Below are 17546 nucleotides of genomic sequence, written 5' to 3' on the forward strand. Positions count from 1 at the left end.
ATATCCTGACAGGCTGCAGAGGAGAGCGGTTCGGCTCTTAGTTCACACAAAAAAGCCTGTTTGATTCTTCTTAATTCTGAACCGCAAAACCTATTCCTGGTTTGGTGGTTAAGCAAAGTCCACATCTAAAAGTATTTCTCTAAGATTTAGTCTAAGTCTAAGCTTAACCCTCCCAACTTCTGACACTGGCCCTGCATATTCTCCTTTTCCTGTACTGTATTCTAACTACAGCAGCAGCTAAACAGAGACTCCCTCTCCCACCATCGCCTCTATTTACTAATCATCTCTCGCAGGAATAATATGAGAGGCATCCTTCTGCATACTGTTTGACAGTTATGTCTAACAACAAAGATCAGATGCTTTGTGTTTCACAGTGTTGTAATAAACTTTATCCATCAGGTTTGGGGCCATTCATGAATTGAATTGAGAATGCATGGTAGATTCCAATTCAGCTCCTGCAATTGGAATTGGAGTTGGAATATCACCCAGCTCTAAGGAAATGGGATTTTACTAGAAATGGAATGACAGGAAACAGAAATAAATTCCATGAAATTCCATGAAATTCCATGAAATTCCATGAAATTCCACTTCTAAGAGAGTTTGTCTTGACTTGCTAAACATTATAAATCAAACACTATGAATCAAGTATAAGACAGTTAAACAAATCAAATGCATTCAGTCATAATGTATGTATTACGATTACTGTTATGCGTCAAATACCACCTGAAAGGTCCCCAGATATGAGGTACGAAAAAACAAAAACATGCAATTTCACAGAATTTCATTGAATTAAATTCAACTTCCTGAAATTCCAATTCAATTCCAATTCTGTTTCCTGTAGGTTTTTTTCAAATTCCAGTTCCTCAGTTGAATTGGAATTGATGAGTTAATTCATGAATTGACCCCAACTCTGTTATCCATTTGGTTCCCGTCTATGCTTTCAAATGAGCCTCTACTGTCCATGAGTCCACGTCTCCACCTGGTCAAAAGCTTCTACCAGTGGAATGATGCAGTGAGGCAGGAAACTAGCAGAAGGAGAGTGAGTATCTCTGGCCCACCTGAAGCCCGATTTTTTTCCTCCTAATTAGACTGTTTGTAATTAGCTGACTCTCAAGTATTTTCTCCCTCATTTAAACAGCTGGAATGATGACAGGGTTGCGGAGCGAGAGAGACGCAGGAGGGAAGGCAGGATTTAATCCACACAAGCAGGGATTTTAAACACTAAACCGCCCGAGAGCTCAGCCTGACTGGGATTCAGAAACAGGACCTACTACTCTAATCGGCGCTACAACAACATAAATACAGGATATAAATGAATGTGACTCGCAGGTATTTCAGCACTGATATTATCGTTATTCCATTCTGCTTTAAAGCCGGTATGGCAAAGAATATCAAGAGCTAAAAATGCTTTTTGGGAAAGCCAGCCGGCCATATGGAGGATCTTGGGAAGGAACGTCACTATTCACTGGCCGAGTCTCTCAGCAGAACTGCTTCAGCAAACAGTGTAATAAGAAGAGGTCCCTGTGCAGCGAGAGGATAAGAGACTGCATTGATATATATATTTATATATTACCATATTCCTTGTGGCTTCTATCTCCCCACTGACTAACAAGCCGGGGATATCAAAGCGCCTGTGAGACCAAAGGCTGGTGATGAGCTTTGAGCTCAGCCTAATTGGATGCGGCTGCGGCTGCGGCTGTATCTGTAGCGGCAGAGTGAGTGGCCCTAGGAGACAAGTGTTGACCGCCACACGCACGCACGCACACACACACACACACACACACACACACACACACACACACACACACACAAACTCCTCTTTCTCACAATTAGGATTCAAACAGCCTCACAATTGGGCTCAATTTAATTTCACTTGAGTCCTTTCAGGAAGTGGATTTTCTTCAAAATGCAAATACTGAAAAACTTTCAGCATGAGAAGGTTGTCACATCCAATTGAACTGGAAATAATCAAGCGTGGATGTTCTGTCATTTTGATGTGCCTGATTGGATTGAAAGGGAGCTGACCTCCGATGTGAAAAGCAACTTCCACACCTGACTAACATCTTTAGTCTGGTATTGAGTCTTGTGGAAATAACAGATAATTTGACTTGTTTCCAATGCAAACCAACTCATTTCAAGAATTTCCTTGAATCAAGTGAAAATGTCCTTAATATTACTGGAGTGATGCGTCTTGTTTCAACAGCAACATTTATACAACAGGTGAAACTGCATTGGAAACAAGTGGAATTACCTTTTTAAAGGAAAAGAAGATTTTACGACTCAATATTAGACTAAATAATTTAAGATAGATATTCTCCAGTGCACAGACCTTTCCAAGAGAGAGTATCAGAGAGAAACTCATTCTACAGGTGACGAGCCGCAGTTTCATCTCACATTTATATTTTAAGCCATTTAGGCGATATTCTCACACAGAGTCACAGATGGCAGAGAAAGGAAACATTAAAAAGTCACAGTAAGAGGCCTGATAAAGAAGCGCTAGAGGAAGAAAACACATGACTGTAAACTGTCGCTCTTCTCAAACAGTGCAGCGCAAGTGGCGGAGGTTTAAGGCAGAAAGCCTGTGGGTGGGGGTTGGGGGGGGGTGCTGAGCAGAAGCCTCCAAGGTGAGATCTAAAAAAAAACACATCTTCAGAAAGCCCCGTCCCATCAAAGCTCCGACACGCTGCCCGCTAACCAGTTATGATGAGGCGGAACCATCTGCCGCCTGAAACAGCTCAATTACTGCATCCGGCTCCACCTCAGAGACATAACTTCCTCCACCACCTTCACTCCTCCATCCCATCTCCGAGTGAAAACAGAGCACAAAACACATTCAGCGTAACAAGGAAATCACGCAGAGGCCGCGAGCTTAAGTGAAGCCTGCAAATTCTGCTATTATTCTCCTCTCTCGTACGGCAAGAAAGGCTGAAAAAATCCAATAAGAGCTCCCTGGGCTTCATTCTTGAGGGATGGCTGTTGTATACACTCCCAGACTCGCAGCTCTATTGTGTTGCAGAGCAAGTCACCAAATCCATCAGGGCACACAACAGGCCTTTCAATAATGAATAAGCTAGAAGCCGAGAAGGTAATAACTCACAGCAAAGACCAACAGCGGTAAATTCCAACAGGAGAGCTTACAGGCTGCGATCCAGAGAGGTGCAGACCAATCTAAAAGCTATAGGTTCTAAAAAGTTTAAAAAAAACTAGAGTGGGCTTCCAGGTCCCTGGTGCTGTGGTTTACATACGGCTGCTTTGATTCCTCCATCACTCCTCCTCTAAACCTGGGAGAGAATTTCAGGGGAAAAACGAATAGGGAGTGAAAGAGAGAGAGGAGGGCGAGTACATGACTCTGACACTCGTTTACAACCGCGTTTCTCCTCTAAGCTCCAATTTCTCCTTTGAGTTCTCCTTGGCAAAGCAAAAGACTTAGGACTTTATTCTCGTAAAAGAGAAATCAATAGTTTGTCTGATTCCATCATTCTCTCCAGCCCCCTCTCTCGCCCATCCCGCAGCTCTTTCTCTCTCTCTCTTTAATTCCCCTCTCTCTTTTTCTCCCCCAATTCATTTCTCCTCCTTCTTTCCCCCCCCTGTCTGTGTTTTTTTTCTCCCCCCCCCTTCTCTCTCTCTTCTGCCTCTCTGTCCCTGGACCATCTGTGTTGTGACGCATGCGGAGGATAGGGATGCAAACCAGCTACTGTGCCCAACCAAACAGGTCATTTACCAAATCTCTATTGACTGCTGCTCCAGTTTCCATGGAGAAATAACCAGTGAGAGGGGAGCGAGGCGAAAATCAATTATTCCCCAAAGGCTCGCTCTCATAGGCTGGCTGTGCCGGACGTGTGCTCTTGCGCATAAGAAGGGATAAAGCTGGAGAGGATGTTATTGTCACGCGGGATATCACAGCGGCAGGGGGGTACTGATGGTCAAGCGGTGGCGTTTTGTATCCCCTTACCATGAAAAAGATCACAGAAAATTAGCCCATGTGCATGAGCTGTCCAAGCCCAGTTGTGGCTCTGTGACAACATTGTCCTCTGTTGTCCGTGTGGAGCAGAGCTGAGAGGAGCAGGCTGCTGCTGCTGCTGCTGCTGCTGCTGCTGCTGCTGCTGCTGCTGCTGCGGTAACAAACTGCAGCTGCCCCTGCTTTCTATTCTGAGAGATGAAACCAGGACAGCCAAGGAGACAGTGATAGGGTCCCTGGCTAAATGCTCCATTAAGTGTCCCACTCCTCCTCCTGCTCCTGCTGCGCTGTGAGCTCTCTCTCTATCCTGCCTGGCCTGCACAATAGGCTGCACACACACCTCTGTACTCTCATATATACATGAATCCATACACAGATGTAAGACCTAAGCAGGCATACATTCACGCTCACACACACACACATACAAATGCACAAGTGCATGAGGGGGATATGGCTGCCACCTGTTGGCGGTGCGCTCTAAAGTTCTCCCGGTCACCTTGCTGTCTCCCTCTGAAGCCCGGTGACGCTGCAGCGGACACATTCGCCCTCGCTGTCGTCAGCGGAGTCAGCGGCCTGGCTGCTCGCTACAGCCCGCAAATACAGAAGATCACCCCTATCACACAGCCATGCGCTGCACTGTTCATTTCATGTAAGCCCAAATTTATTTTATGCTATACAAAATGAGCTGTGATTTTGTGATTTATGAGGAAATCAGTAAACTGCTAAATCAAAATGAAGAGAAACATTAATTGAGAGAAAAAGAAAGGTCTGATCTAAGCCTTTTAGGCTTCCTTGAATATGCAGAAACATAATAACAGTTGAAAGCACAAAGGTGTGCAGCTACTGTGTAGCTCAGTATTAGGGACATGTAAAACAGTGTGATGCTGTATCTCCATAAGACGTCACCCTTGTCCCTACTTGAAAACAGGCAATCAAATCCATTTCTCACTGATGGAAATCAGCTACAATCCAGCGACATGTAATACAAATGAAGCAATAAAGCACAATGAGGGGTCATATTGTATGGCAGAGTCCAATGTTTTAATGACAAACATAACCATGTTTGTTGCCTGGGACTCTGCTGGGAATCCAGAAGGAGCGAGACTAAGTGGGAAAAACACAGTGGTGTAAAAACCCATTTCTGTCTTGCAACATTGCTCTTAAATCATCATCTATTTTGTAATTTTGTTTTAGCCTGCCATGATGATAGCTGTGTTGGATTTGACATATTTGGCTATCTCTGCTGTCAACAGGATGTATAATATGGTAAGAACTGATACTTTGTAATGCCTTGCAATGACTTTGTAATGCTAATAGGCATTAAGAGAGGTAGGAGTAAGGAGTTAGCTGTACTGAGATGTCCATGTATGACTGTAAGACCATGAGACAATGAGGTTGTGGAACCCTTCCACACAACATACAGTGTTATTTTATTCATGGAGAAAACTCTCCAGAGTACAGTCATTGGTCCGATCAATGAGAGTAGTGCGGAGACCGGTCCTTTGGTCTACTGATCAATATCCCATATAGTGAATGGTTTCTTCTATACCTGTGCTTACACACACACACACACACACACACACACACACACACACACACACACACACACACAGAAATAAGAGCATACACATACATAAGCCATTACACAGAATCTAATGTAACCTTGTGCTATTTTGGGTGAGCACCGAGGTAGAAGCCCGGTTCGGATGTTAGAGGAAAAAAGGACACATCCATAAGGCTAAACACACACACACACACACACACACACAAACATACAGTACATGCACACACACACACACACACACACAAACATACAGTACATGCACACACACACACACACACACACACACACACACAAACATACAGTACATGCACACACACACACACACACACACACACACACCCAGAGGCACACACACACATCCACAGTTTTCACTTGCTCCTCGGTGCTGCCGCTCCTCGCTCCTGTTGCCACAGCAACGCAGCACTCCTCTCCGTGTCTCAATAACAGCACATGCTCCCATTAAAAAAAAACATCTGCAAACAGCAGAAAGGAAGAATGCAATCTTACACACAATCAGACACGCACATTCACATCAACACACACATTCTGCACACACACAATCCATGTTTACTGCGCACATCCTCCAAGTCAAAGCCTCGGTGGTTTCAGCAGAAAGCTTACTGGACGGTGATGAGTTGTATTCAGGTACTGCTATTTCATTCAAGAAGAAATTTCACCAGTCTGCAATTATCAGTATTGTGAGAAATAAGTCTGAATGCTGGTGCTGATAGTGGATCCCAAGGACAGTTATGTTAGAGGTTGCCTCTGAATTAATATGGAGGTGTGCATGTTCAAAAGAAAAACAACAAAAATAAAGAAATAATGAATAATGAATACTACACCAAAATAGAATAAGTATGCAAGTTCTGCTCTTTTTTCTCTGTATCGTTTTATAATGTGATGAACATACAGACCAAAAGCAACATAGTATAATAGCCTTCTCCGCATTTCGTAGTTGCGTCTGATGAAGCCCGAGGAATAAAATCACAACACACACACACACACACACACACACACACACACACACACACAGCCGCACAACAATGTAACACCTTCAGCGCATTCATCCGAAACCACAGTATAGTAAGACTGGTGAGCAATAAAAGCCTGATCTTGGGACATCTACTACTTCTCAGCCCTGTATGTGTTGCGCATAGGTGAAGTTTGAAGCGTGTGATCTTCTCAACCCACAGCTGAGGAATACTGTCACACACACACACACACACACAAAGTCATTGTCCATGTATTCCAGTGATGTAATGGTAAATAAAAAGGGGGGAAAACTGTAACTGACAGTCAGTGATCATCATAAGGCAAACAACCACCATTATAAAACATGTAATATTAACATAATTATACATTAATATATGCTTTTTTCAAGACCGTATCCTCCTATAACTTAAATCAGTTTGGCACTGTACTACTTGTATGATCTATACTATGAACTGACATCTTTAAGAGTCATGTCAGCCTGAAAAAGGTGGGAAAGTCTATTCTGCAAATAAAAACTGGTGTGTAAACTGGTGTGTAAACTGACTTTACGTGGGTTTACCCTCCACTACATCCCCAATATCTTCAGTAGAAAGCCCATACAGACTGCTTAGTATTAACCCTACGTTCCAGCAGGTTGATCAGAATAAAAAAGACATGTTCGCACCTCACAGTTGCGTCCGGTGAAGCCGCGGGCGCACGTGCAGCTGTACTCCCAGCTCTCCTCCGGCCTGCCGGTGGAGGGGAGGGCCAGGCAGAAGCCCCCGTTGAGGCAGGGGCGCCCTTCGCAGGGGTCGGGACGAGGCGCGGCGCGGGTCGGGGTGGGCTCCGCCGGGGCCGGGGTGTCCGGGGCCAGCTGGAACGGAGACGGGACGGCCCCGATCCCGCTGCTCAGGAGGAGGAGGAGGAGAAGCGGGAGGGAGGTGAAGCGCTGCTGCATGGTCTGCGTGGGACAGCGGGGAGACGCCGGCACGCCGTACATCCCCATCCTCATCCTGATCCTGATCCCTCTGGGTTCCTCTCTCTTTTCTTCCTTTCTGTGCTTTTGTTTTTTCTCTTTTGCTTCTCTCGGTCTTGCCTCTCCTCTTCTCTGATCTTGCTCACAGCTCAGGAAGCTGCTGTTGGTGCTGGCTGAGGCTCGGCGGCCACTGAGAGGTGTGCAGACAGACTGTGTGTGTGTGTGAGTGAGAGAGAGAGAGGGAGGCAGGGAGTTAGGATACTGAGCCGTGGCTGTGCGCAGGGAGACTGAGAGAGAAAGAGAGAGAGAGAGAGAGAGAGAGAGAGAGAGAGAGCAGGCTGGCTGATGGTGTGGAGGCTGAGGGATGCGGGAGGAGAGCGGAGAAGGGGAAGGGGAGGGGGGTGGAGGGCTGGCTCTGGCTCACTCGCTGTCTCCGAGTCATAGTGACGACAGGTGACGACACACACACTCCAACACCCCCCCCCCACCTCTCTCTCTCTCTCTCTCTCTCACACACACACACACACACACACACACACACACACGCCGCACAGAGTGACGGAGGAGCTGTGCGCGGTCCTCATTTAGAGTCTCATCATCCATAACCTCTCCTTGGAGCTGGGCTTCCAAGGAGGCAGGAGGGAGGGAGGGAGGGAGGGAGGGAGGGAGGGAGCAGGCGGCTGCAGTCAGGGAAGAGAGGGGTGGGGGTGAGGGGAGGGAGGAGAAAATCCTCATCAGCTTTGCCTTGAAGATTAGCTGCTTTCCAGTGATAACAGGCGGCTTTACCACAGGGGGAGACGTGCTCCGGCGGCCCGGCTCGCTCCACAGCCGCATCCTGCTGATGGAGCCCAGCAAGAGGAGGGTGAGGGAGGTGAAGGTGGTTCAAATGTCAACAACAACAACAACAACAACAAAAAAGATTCATTCCCACAACCGCTGTGTATGGATGGATGATGTGAGTTTGTGCATAGAGCAGACAAAATGACAAATCTGCCAGAAAGGTCAAAGATCATCCACTTTCATTCATTAGGGTACTGCCTGGTTGCGACTGATTAATTGGCTCTGAGTGATCAAAAGTGGATTATTCCACTAAACGCAAAACAAAAGAATGCATATTTTCTTGAACAATGCCTTAGGACTCTAAGTAGGTTGTGTGTGTGCTGCTGATGAGGCGCACATACTGAAGCAAGAGCAGTGCTGCTTTCCTGGCCTGTCAGGACTCCTAAATCTCAAAAGTAAAAGCCATTAGTTTTAATGAGCATGAATCTAAGGGCAAGAGGCTACATTTTTTGGGTTGCTGGCTGAAAAAGTGGGAGAACCCCTGTTTTCACCTTTCACACAGATCCAACTACCTGTCCAAATGAATAACTGTTGATCGCCTTGTCTGCAAATGCACTTCTCCGACTTTCACTTAGCTTTAATGGGAAATCCACCTAAAATAATTCACCTATGATCCTTGTTAGGTCGATATTTGCGAACGAGAACGACTCTCCTCTGAAGCCAGAATCCAAGGAGCCAAAACTAATCTGTGAGCTCATCAAGCAACACTTTCCTGAGCTGCTGTACTGCCAGTGTGCGGGAAGATTGAGAGGATCATTTGTTTTTACTTTTACAATCGAATGAGCGTCGCCTCACAGGAGAGTTAACAGGAAATTTACCGATTTAATATCTCCAGAAAATCATCCAGGGTGCTTCCAGACAGTGCTGCTATATGTCACCAGAGATTACAGTCACTTATTGAGTTACTGCTGTTTCATGGTTTTCACTGTTCTATGGAAACTTTGAAGTCCTTTGCAAAATCTTTTACTTGCTGAAATAATACACAGATTAAGGTAAAACACTTGAGTTTTAAGCTGTGCTAACCCGTCTGGCTACTGGATTGCACAGTCAGGTTTGCTGTTAAGTAATCCCACAGGCAAAGATTTAGGAGGATTTAGATTTTGGACCCAAAAACATTACTTCTCCATGACTCATAATTATATTTGGAGCCCAATTCAAGTGTCCTGCATTTCAACCCCTGACACCAGATCTGTGTCGAAGAGTATAAAGTAATCCTTAGTTTGTTTTTACCTGCATGGAGAGCCAGATCAGAGCCTGATCAAGACTATGCTGCAAGTGTCACGTCATAAATCACAGAAAAGTATACTAAACATTACTTCAAAGCACTTTTCGGTGAATGTCAAATTGCTGTATAATTGCAGTCAAATTGCAGTATGTGGCAAACTTCACTCCCCCTGGCTCCTAAAACAGACCATGAAATACAAATACTAGTCACAGTGATGTCAGAAGGCAACATTCACTGGTCATTAAGGTTTTATTCTCTCTCAGCTCTTCTCAAATTATTACTTTATTATTATTCAGTTCAGTCTACATTATGTGTACATGAAGAAGGCTAAAAACAAGACGAGGACTTTGTTGTATCATGTTTTTCTGTATTGTAACTTTGCAATAGAGATGTGTTCACAAATATTGATCAAATTATGAATTCTGTTTTAGGGTGGATTTTACCTTAACTCTCAAGTTTTGCACAACTCACAAAGTCCCTAATCTGATGTAATGCTGCTTTGTTGAAAATGCTGCAATAGTTGGCCACAGAATATACTGATATACTGATTTTAAACCAATTAGAGACCAGTGCTGTATCAAAGAGACAGAGCAAGAATGTTAAACACAATTGATTAATTTGTAGAAACGTTCACAGTTTGAATACTAATCACATTTCCTGAATTGATAAGGCCGAGAATGAATTAAAGTGAACTCTAATTGGCAAAATGAATTGCACTGCATACCTAACACAAACCACACTCCAGTCAATTTGTAGAAGTAGAAAAGTTTTAGAGGTCCTTGAAAACGCCCTCTTTCTGTCACTCCCTCACAAGAACCTCGAGGGTTGGCGTGTGATTCATGACCTCAATTTATGTAAGTAGGTGAACGTCTTTGAGACCGGTGTTGTCGTCACGGCACGCCTGGCATGATCAATATAAAACCCTGTGGCTGTTAATGACACGTCAGTCTTATATTTTCCAGCCCCGACTCTCCCATCTCCATAATGGATCCTCCCACGGCACAGTAAATCTGTCACCTTAAACCACTTCAGCCATCTCACACAGCCCAGGTACTGCAGACGCTTTGCTCCTGCCTCATGAAGTGCCATGGGGCCTGTTGCTGCGTGTGCTAGATAGGGCTATACTCTGAAAATGAAGAGCAGTAAAGCTGTAGTGTTTCTCCTTATAAAGATAGGAAACGGTGAAGTGTCTTCCTTCTTGTCTTCCAAAAGCAGCCGTCTTTTTGCTTGTGTAAGAGGGAAAAGCCATTAGAAGTGCTTAAAGTTATTTTCTAAAAAAAACAGTGGCCCAGGGAAAATGGGTTTGCATCATTGGCTGTTAAATAATAGAATGAGTTATGCCAACACTTCCACACATCTCTTATGCAATGCTAAATCCACGGCTGAGCTTTTGCTCGTTTATAAAATTGAGGGCACACAGTGGTGGGTAAGCCTGCTTGGCAATCGATAAAAAGCCAAGAGCCTTGGCATGGCCTGCTGTGATCTTAACAGCAACATCAGATGAAGTCAGATGAATCACCTTTCCCCCTTTGGCGACTCACTTCACCTTACCCACAATGCAATCCTAAAGAGGAGAGCATACAGTGTGAAGCTTTATTGTGACAAATGATTTTAGAGATTAACACCTGGATAACCAGCTTCAAATTACTTTGAGATGACTTGCCCTTCTACAATCCAAAACTAGAAACACATTCAATCAATATGTACAACTGTGAAAATGGTACAAAATAAAATGCATCTTAATCCCGTTTTTACTTATATCCACCGAGATGATCCTACCGTAAAGGATTCATGAGTGACAGAGCAATGGGAGGATGGAGAAATAAAGCTAACACTGAACAAAGATGAGTCAAACAGTTACTTTATTTATGTTCAGGTAAAAACATGAACCTGATGCAGTAAATTATTGCAGATCTTAGAAACCAGCACATGAACGATTGGGCCAGGAGAGCATACAGTGGCGCCCTCCCCTGGCCACAGACTGCAGGTGCACACCACGGTTTGTTCCAAGCCAGCAGTGCAAAAAAAAAATGAAAGAAAAAAAAAATCAACTACAGCAAGAAAAAAAAAAAAAAAAAAAAAAAAGACAATATAGAAAATTAAAAAAAGGTAAAGCAGACATTCGCACCTCAAACAGGGTGTGAAACTGCATATAAACTTTATTCCATAAATGAACTTGAAATCCTATCTGGCCATGAAACGATAAAATGAGACCAGCCAAATTTTGTGCCCAGCTACATTATGTGTTGAGGGTTGCTCAGAGCCTGGTGCATCGAGATAACCCCGCACCTCCTGTAGGGTCCAACAGAGAGACACTACTCTATCAAAGTAAGAGCAAAACAAATTCAGTTGTCGAACACACTGGATACAACTCTTCAACATTTGAGCTGAAGCTCTTTGTAATAAGTAGGCCAGAACACAATTTCAACTTGGGTAGGAAAAAAAGAAAAAGAAAAGATACTATGCTCTCATCACTACCCGCATTCAACCAACTGCAACTCTCGTTTCCACAACTTTAAGCAAAGACACACATAGGAGGGGAAAGCCGAACCAAAATGCAACACACAAACTGGGGCCAATATAATACAGAACAAAATGCGAACGGACAAACTGAGGGGAAAAGACATGAGAACAAAGAGCTATTCTATCAAATGTGTAGAATGAGCAAAGTCTGCAAATTTGTCTGTACAAATGATCTTTGGAGCTAAAGTGAACCTAGCTTGCTCGATGGACCCCCCTCCCCTTCCTCCCCACCACCCAGTGACGTTTTCCACCACTCTGGGGAGGAAACATCCCTTTTTTTTTTTTAAATATCACACAGCAATGCAATTTAAAATGTCACCCAGGTTTTTTCATCTTTTTTAACATTACTCAACTACTGATATAAGTTTTTCTCAGATTTTTTTTTTCCATTTTTTAGGTTCTGTGAGTCATGTAACGCCTTTCCATTTTTTGTTTTTGTTTTTTTCGGAGAGACGGGGGCAGCAAATATATATCTGAAGTCTTTTAATTTTTCTGCAAGCTGCTTTCTCTAACAAGAAGGCTGTACACATAGCCTTAATGTATGTGATTACAAAAAAAACTAGGAAGGAAGTCATGATTTCATCAGTCGCTGTAGAAGGCATTTGAATGTGAGACGTGGAGAGATCAGGACAGGTGGAATGACTGCTGGCCCTCGCGGGCCGCAATCAACAGTTTCTCGCGCATGATCTCTATGCTGGAGTAGTCGGGCAGCTTCAGGTAGTTGACGCAGGTCATGACTGAGGGGAGGAAGTCGTCCGGGTTCTCCGTCGACTCAAATGTCTTCCTCACGATCGTCAGAGGGGGATTCAGGCTCCGGAAACCTGAGAGAGAAGAGGGCAACATCAGGGTGAGGATCAAGCTCACTGTGACACACATTGTACATAATATACTGTATATTGTGTCATTTTAAAAACCAGTGCTTGGAGCAAGTTTAAGCCAATTCAGCAACCGTTTAAATACTAGGTGACCTCTAACTTTTGGCACAGCTACTTCACCATGTTTCCATCTGAGCTCCTTTCATGCTGAAATAGAGTGTGTGTGTGTGTGTGTGTGAGGTGACTCACCTCCGACAGGCAGTCTTGGGCTTCCTGTGACAAACTGCAGGAAGAGTCTCTGCTGCTCGGCATCGAAGCTGCTCAGCACCTCAAACAGGAACCGTACCGCACGGCTGAGGAGAGATGGACAACATGCATGTCAAACACGTGTGTGTGTATGTATATACACATCTTGCCTTGAGACCGAAACTTATGATCACAATGTTTAGCTTGTTTGTAGCTTGTTTAATGTGTCATGTAGGGTCTGACCAGTAGTAGTCTAAACTCATATTTTAATGGCTCTACTTGAAACAAATTGTTGTCAGCTCTCACCTGCAATGGCTACCTCAGAGAGACGACATAATACAGTTAGCTGGCTGGCAAAACGCACCATGGAACGCACAGCATCACAAACAATCAGGAGCAAGTGGAGCTTGTCTTATCAGAGCCAACTAAGTGATCTTTAGGCAAAAGCTAAATAACTGTCTAAAGCTTATGTAAACCAGGTATTTTGAGGCAATGGTGTCACAGTTTTACAGTCTCACCTGTCATGTGTGTAGCCGTGGTCCGGTCGACAGCACTCCATCAGCGTTTTGACGTCCCACGTCTCTGATTTACTGCCACACAGCAACTGGTCCAGCTACAGTGGGAGAGGAGATGTGAGTGATTAGGGAAGACAAAAGAGGGAGAAAAGGACACACAAACCACAGCTAGTGCTGCACTGACTACCAACAAACAATCTCCTATTAGAAAGGAATGGCAGTTGCATGTAAAATAAATACAATTATCACATCCCTACTGTGCCTAAAACAGACAAACACGCACACAGATTAACAATAAAACAATGAGCGCCCAGAACTCAATCCTTCCTTTAAACATCACTGAGCTAAACAGGCTGCAGTGTTAGCTGGGACCATGTAAACAATCTCTCCTCTTTAATGCACTAACCAATACACAATGCACTTAATTGCTATTGTACAATGCTACCTTTCATATTTAATATCTAATATGTTTTTATGGAATGATTGCTGAAATGAGAGTTAACTGTTGACTGTAGTTTTTATGCTGCACAACAAATCGACTCATCGAGGATATTAAAGGTTCTAATGAGAATCACAAGAATGGACTATGTGCTCACCTCCTCTGGATAGAAATATTGCAGGTGATGCAGGGGGAAGACTGACTCAAACCCTTCCCTGAACGACTCAAACTGCCTGGACACTCCTTCATTTAGAGTCCAGTATACCACCAACTAGAGAGAAAGAAAACAAAGGGGAACAAATATGATTAACATTAAGAGCCAAAATAACAGGCCAAGCAAACCCCATACTTCTTAAAATGGGAGTGAAATTGAGTGAGAAGCAGAACGAGAGACACAAGGACAACAAACAGTTTGTGTATCACATACCCTGAGGTACTCCTCCAGGTTGTAGATCGTGACCGGGACGTCTTTGCCGCCCTTTTTCAGCTCAATGTTGGGGAACCCTGGTAGGGTGAAGTCCAAACCCAGGTCCTCCACTGAGCAGCCGTTCATGTTCAGGCTCTCCAGCGCCTGCTGCAGTGTCTCCCTCGTCTGATGCACACAAACATAAGAGACACAGACAGAGAGAGACAGAGAGGGGCATGAACAAAATTGCGTTATATAAATAACAAAACTCACTTAAAACCGTCCATGTTGTGAAAGGGGAGAAAACAAGATTAGCAACCTCTTAAAACAGAACGACTAGTGTAGAATACCATGAAAGATGTCTGGAACATCCAGATAATGCAGGATTTTCCCTAGGGTTTAGAAAGGTTTAGGTGGTAGCATTAATTAGCTGAGTTTGACGGAGGGATAAGGAAGTTTAAAACTCAGAAAAGCATTTAGCAGCAAACTTAAGACTATTTGAACACAATATATGCTGCAAAGCGTGGCTCCTTGAACTCATTTAAAGGCCTACTCCAAGGAAAACAATGCAGTCTTGGGAGTTTTGGCATTTCCTTTACAGTCTGCCAAAGAGTTTAATAGGCAGGGAAAGCTTTTATATGTCAAGGGCTAACACTAGGACTACCACTAATAATTCTCACACCACTGTCTCTCGCAGGAGTACTTCCATTTCACAAACTGTGGGAAAGGGTTTTACATTGCTTGCACTAAAGAAGTTTGTAAACTGATTGGTTTGAGGAGACCGTTCCTTTACCTGTGATCGGTCCTGCTCCAGCCTCTTCTTCTGGCGGATAATGTCCTCCAGGTGCTGGATGGACTTGGCCACGCCAGGGTCAATGTTGACCAGGTCATGGGAGCTGATGGACGTCTCGTGCCGTAGCATCCACTTGTAAAATGGCAGCCCCAGGGGCAGGTCCAGCTGGGGGAAGAAGTGGGAGGAGAGGGAGTGAGGGTGTGGTACATGATGAAAGTTCAAAATGGAGATTTTCCTGTACCTGGCCATAAACATGTCTATGGAGTTTTAAACCAAAATGTTGTAACATATACATAATCAGATGTCCCCACAAATCAAAGGTGAGATATTGGAATGAAAATCTTCGGGCAAACTACTTGAGCTGCAAAAATGGATACATCTCTTGCATAATGAAACAAATCAAGCACTTTTTGCATTTTTTGAAATATTAAAAATGTATTTGACTACCATTAAGCTGACTGGGTTATTCTTGAAGACTCTTACTCTCTGAAAGATGCCTAAATGAAACTAGCTTTGCACTGGCAGAGGAGCACTTTGAAATGCTTCTGGTTTGCCTCTTTCCAGATGAAAATATGTGCATCTGACCATTCGTGCATTTCAAAAACTTAGAGGGCTGTGGTAGTTGATAGTTGATAGTTCAGGGCACACCGATACTGAAACCCAAATAAAAAAAACCCAAGATGACATTACCAGTCTGAAGTCCATAATGGCTTTGGCCATCAGCTTTCCTAAGAAACGGAACTTCATTTTGATTTTGGCTATGTGTGCTGGTTTGGTTGTCCTGCCGAAGGGAACAGCAAACAGTCCCCTGGAGCTGAACATGTACTTAGTTCCCTCTTGGCTTCCTGTTGGGGCAGAGACAACAATAAGGTCAGACTAATACAGTAGAAAAAACAAGCAAAGACTTGGTCTTCCCAAGATAATAGATTAAAACGAACCCACACTTCAAGAGGTTAAGTAGATTTCTTACCAATTAGGCCGTCTCAAGCACATTTAGACAGGATAAAAATGTAATGACTGGGAAATTAAAGATTTTAAATAAATGCCAATTCTTGATATTACCTTTCTAGACCTTATAGCATGCCGAAAATACTATGCCTGTACTGAAAATTAGTTTCAAAGATTTGTCATTGTGATTTTGAACAGCAAGCTGAGGACATGTACCAAAGATTCAAAGTGGCTGCAAGTCTGGTGTTCTGGACCAAGCATATGGCAAAATCTGGAATGGACGAGTCTTCAAAAGAGTTCCTGGTCATCAGAAACATCCCAAACTTTCCATCCCAAACAACCCAGCACAGCACATCAAGAACACAGTTAAAAAGAACTTATATGTAGAGACCTGTCCCTATGTGATGTCTTCCCAGATGCTCCTGCCTTTTCCTTAGCCATTTAAAACCCACTTGGCTTCCCAAACTCACGGGTAACCATACTTGTGATGGATGCAATTACTGCCCCAGCAAGACCAAAACAAACACTTTTGTTTATGTATCCAGCCATAGGGCTCATCAGTGTTGCCAACTGTAACATGTCTTACATGGTATATAGGTCGGAATGCCAATGTGGCTGCTTTAATGTTGGTCTTATCAAACACAGACAGATGAGATTGGCAGAAGTACACAAGTATGCTATGAGGACACAAAATCTCAACTACCTCGGTGTTTTCCACTAGCAAATGGAGTAGCCAGCCAGAGAGAAGTAGCAGCCAGCGAGGGGGTACAGGGTCATGCTCCCCTGGGGAGTTTTTTGATGAGCAATTTCTATTTTGGTGTCTTTTCTTGATTCCATTCAAAATACAAATCTTCGAGTAAATGTGTTTACCTCAAAAACTGTATGGTTTACTTTCCAGTTACAATTATGAGGTGTTGAGCATTGGTATGCAAAAAGTGACTACAATTATTAGGTAGATGAATAAGCAGAAAACTAGAGTAGGCAGATGAAACCCTCTATCTCAGTAGTTATAAATCTAAACTATACTAATTTACCACCAAACTGGAACACAGTATGCAGCAACAAAACAAAAAGCTGACTATTTTGTCATCGGGCAGACAATGCATCTTAACCGATTTAATTTTAATATACCACAGCCTTTCGTGGGTTATCATCCTTGCCTATTGTCAGCACATCAAGTCAAACTGAACTGTTGAGTATTGGCAGTGCACTAGTCCACTGGTGTCCAAATCATGTGCCATGGTGGGCCAAGAGTATGCCGGTTTCATTCCAACCAAACACTACACCACCAACTAAAAGTGTCAAGTTACCATCTAGCACCCACTG

At 43.8% G+C, this 17546-nt stretch overlaps 2 protein-coding genes across 5 annotated transcripts in view; both read right to left on the reverse strand.

Moving 5' to 3' along the window:
• The window catches only part of dner (delta/notch-like EGF repeat containing), a 56762-nt gene extending 49256 nt beyond the window's left edge, over positions 1-7506 (reverse strand). Inside the window, exon 1 of the mRNA XM_078284303.1 lies at positions 7180-7506. Within this exon, the coding sequence (XP_078140429.1) occupies positions 7180-7506 (327 nt within the window). The remainder of the gene's footprint in view (positions 1-7179) is intronic.
• A 3874-nt stretch (positions 7507-11380) lies between these two features.
• trip12 (thyroid hormone receptor interactor 12) overlaps positions 11381-17546 on the reverse strand; it is a 54868-nt gene continuing 48702 nt past the window's right edge. For all 4 annotated transcript variants that reach the window (XM_078284301.1, XM_078284302.1, XM_078284299.1 and 1 more), the window contains 7 exons: positions 15963-16117; positions 15273-15437; positions 14501-14665; positions 14231-14344; positions 13638-13732; positions 13123-13226; positions 11381-12879 (listed from right to left, as the gene is read on the reverse strand). In XM_078284301.1, the coding sequence (XP_078140427.1) occupies positions 12683-12879; positions 13123-13226; positions 13638-13732; positions 14231-14344; positions 14501-14665; positions 15273-15437; positions 15963-16117 (995 nt within the window). In that variant the 3' untranslated portion in view covers positions 11381-12682. The remainder of the gene's footprint in view (positions 12880-13122; positions 13227-13637; positions 13733-14230; positions 14345-14500; positions 14666-15272; positions 15438-15962; positions 16118-17546) is intronic.

This window comes from Centroberyx gerrardi, chromosome 6, assembly GCF_048128805.1.
Source record: "Centroberyx gerrardi isolate f3 chromosome 6, fCenGer3.hap1.cur.20231027, whole genome shotgun sequence".
NCBI classification, from domain to species: Eukaryota; Metazoa; Chordata; class Actinopteri; order Beryciformes; family Berycidae; genus Centroberyx; species Centroberyx gerrardi.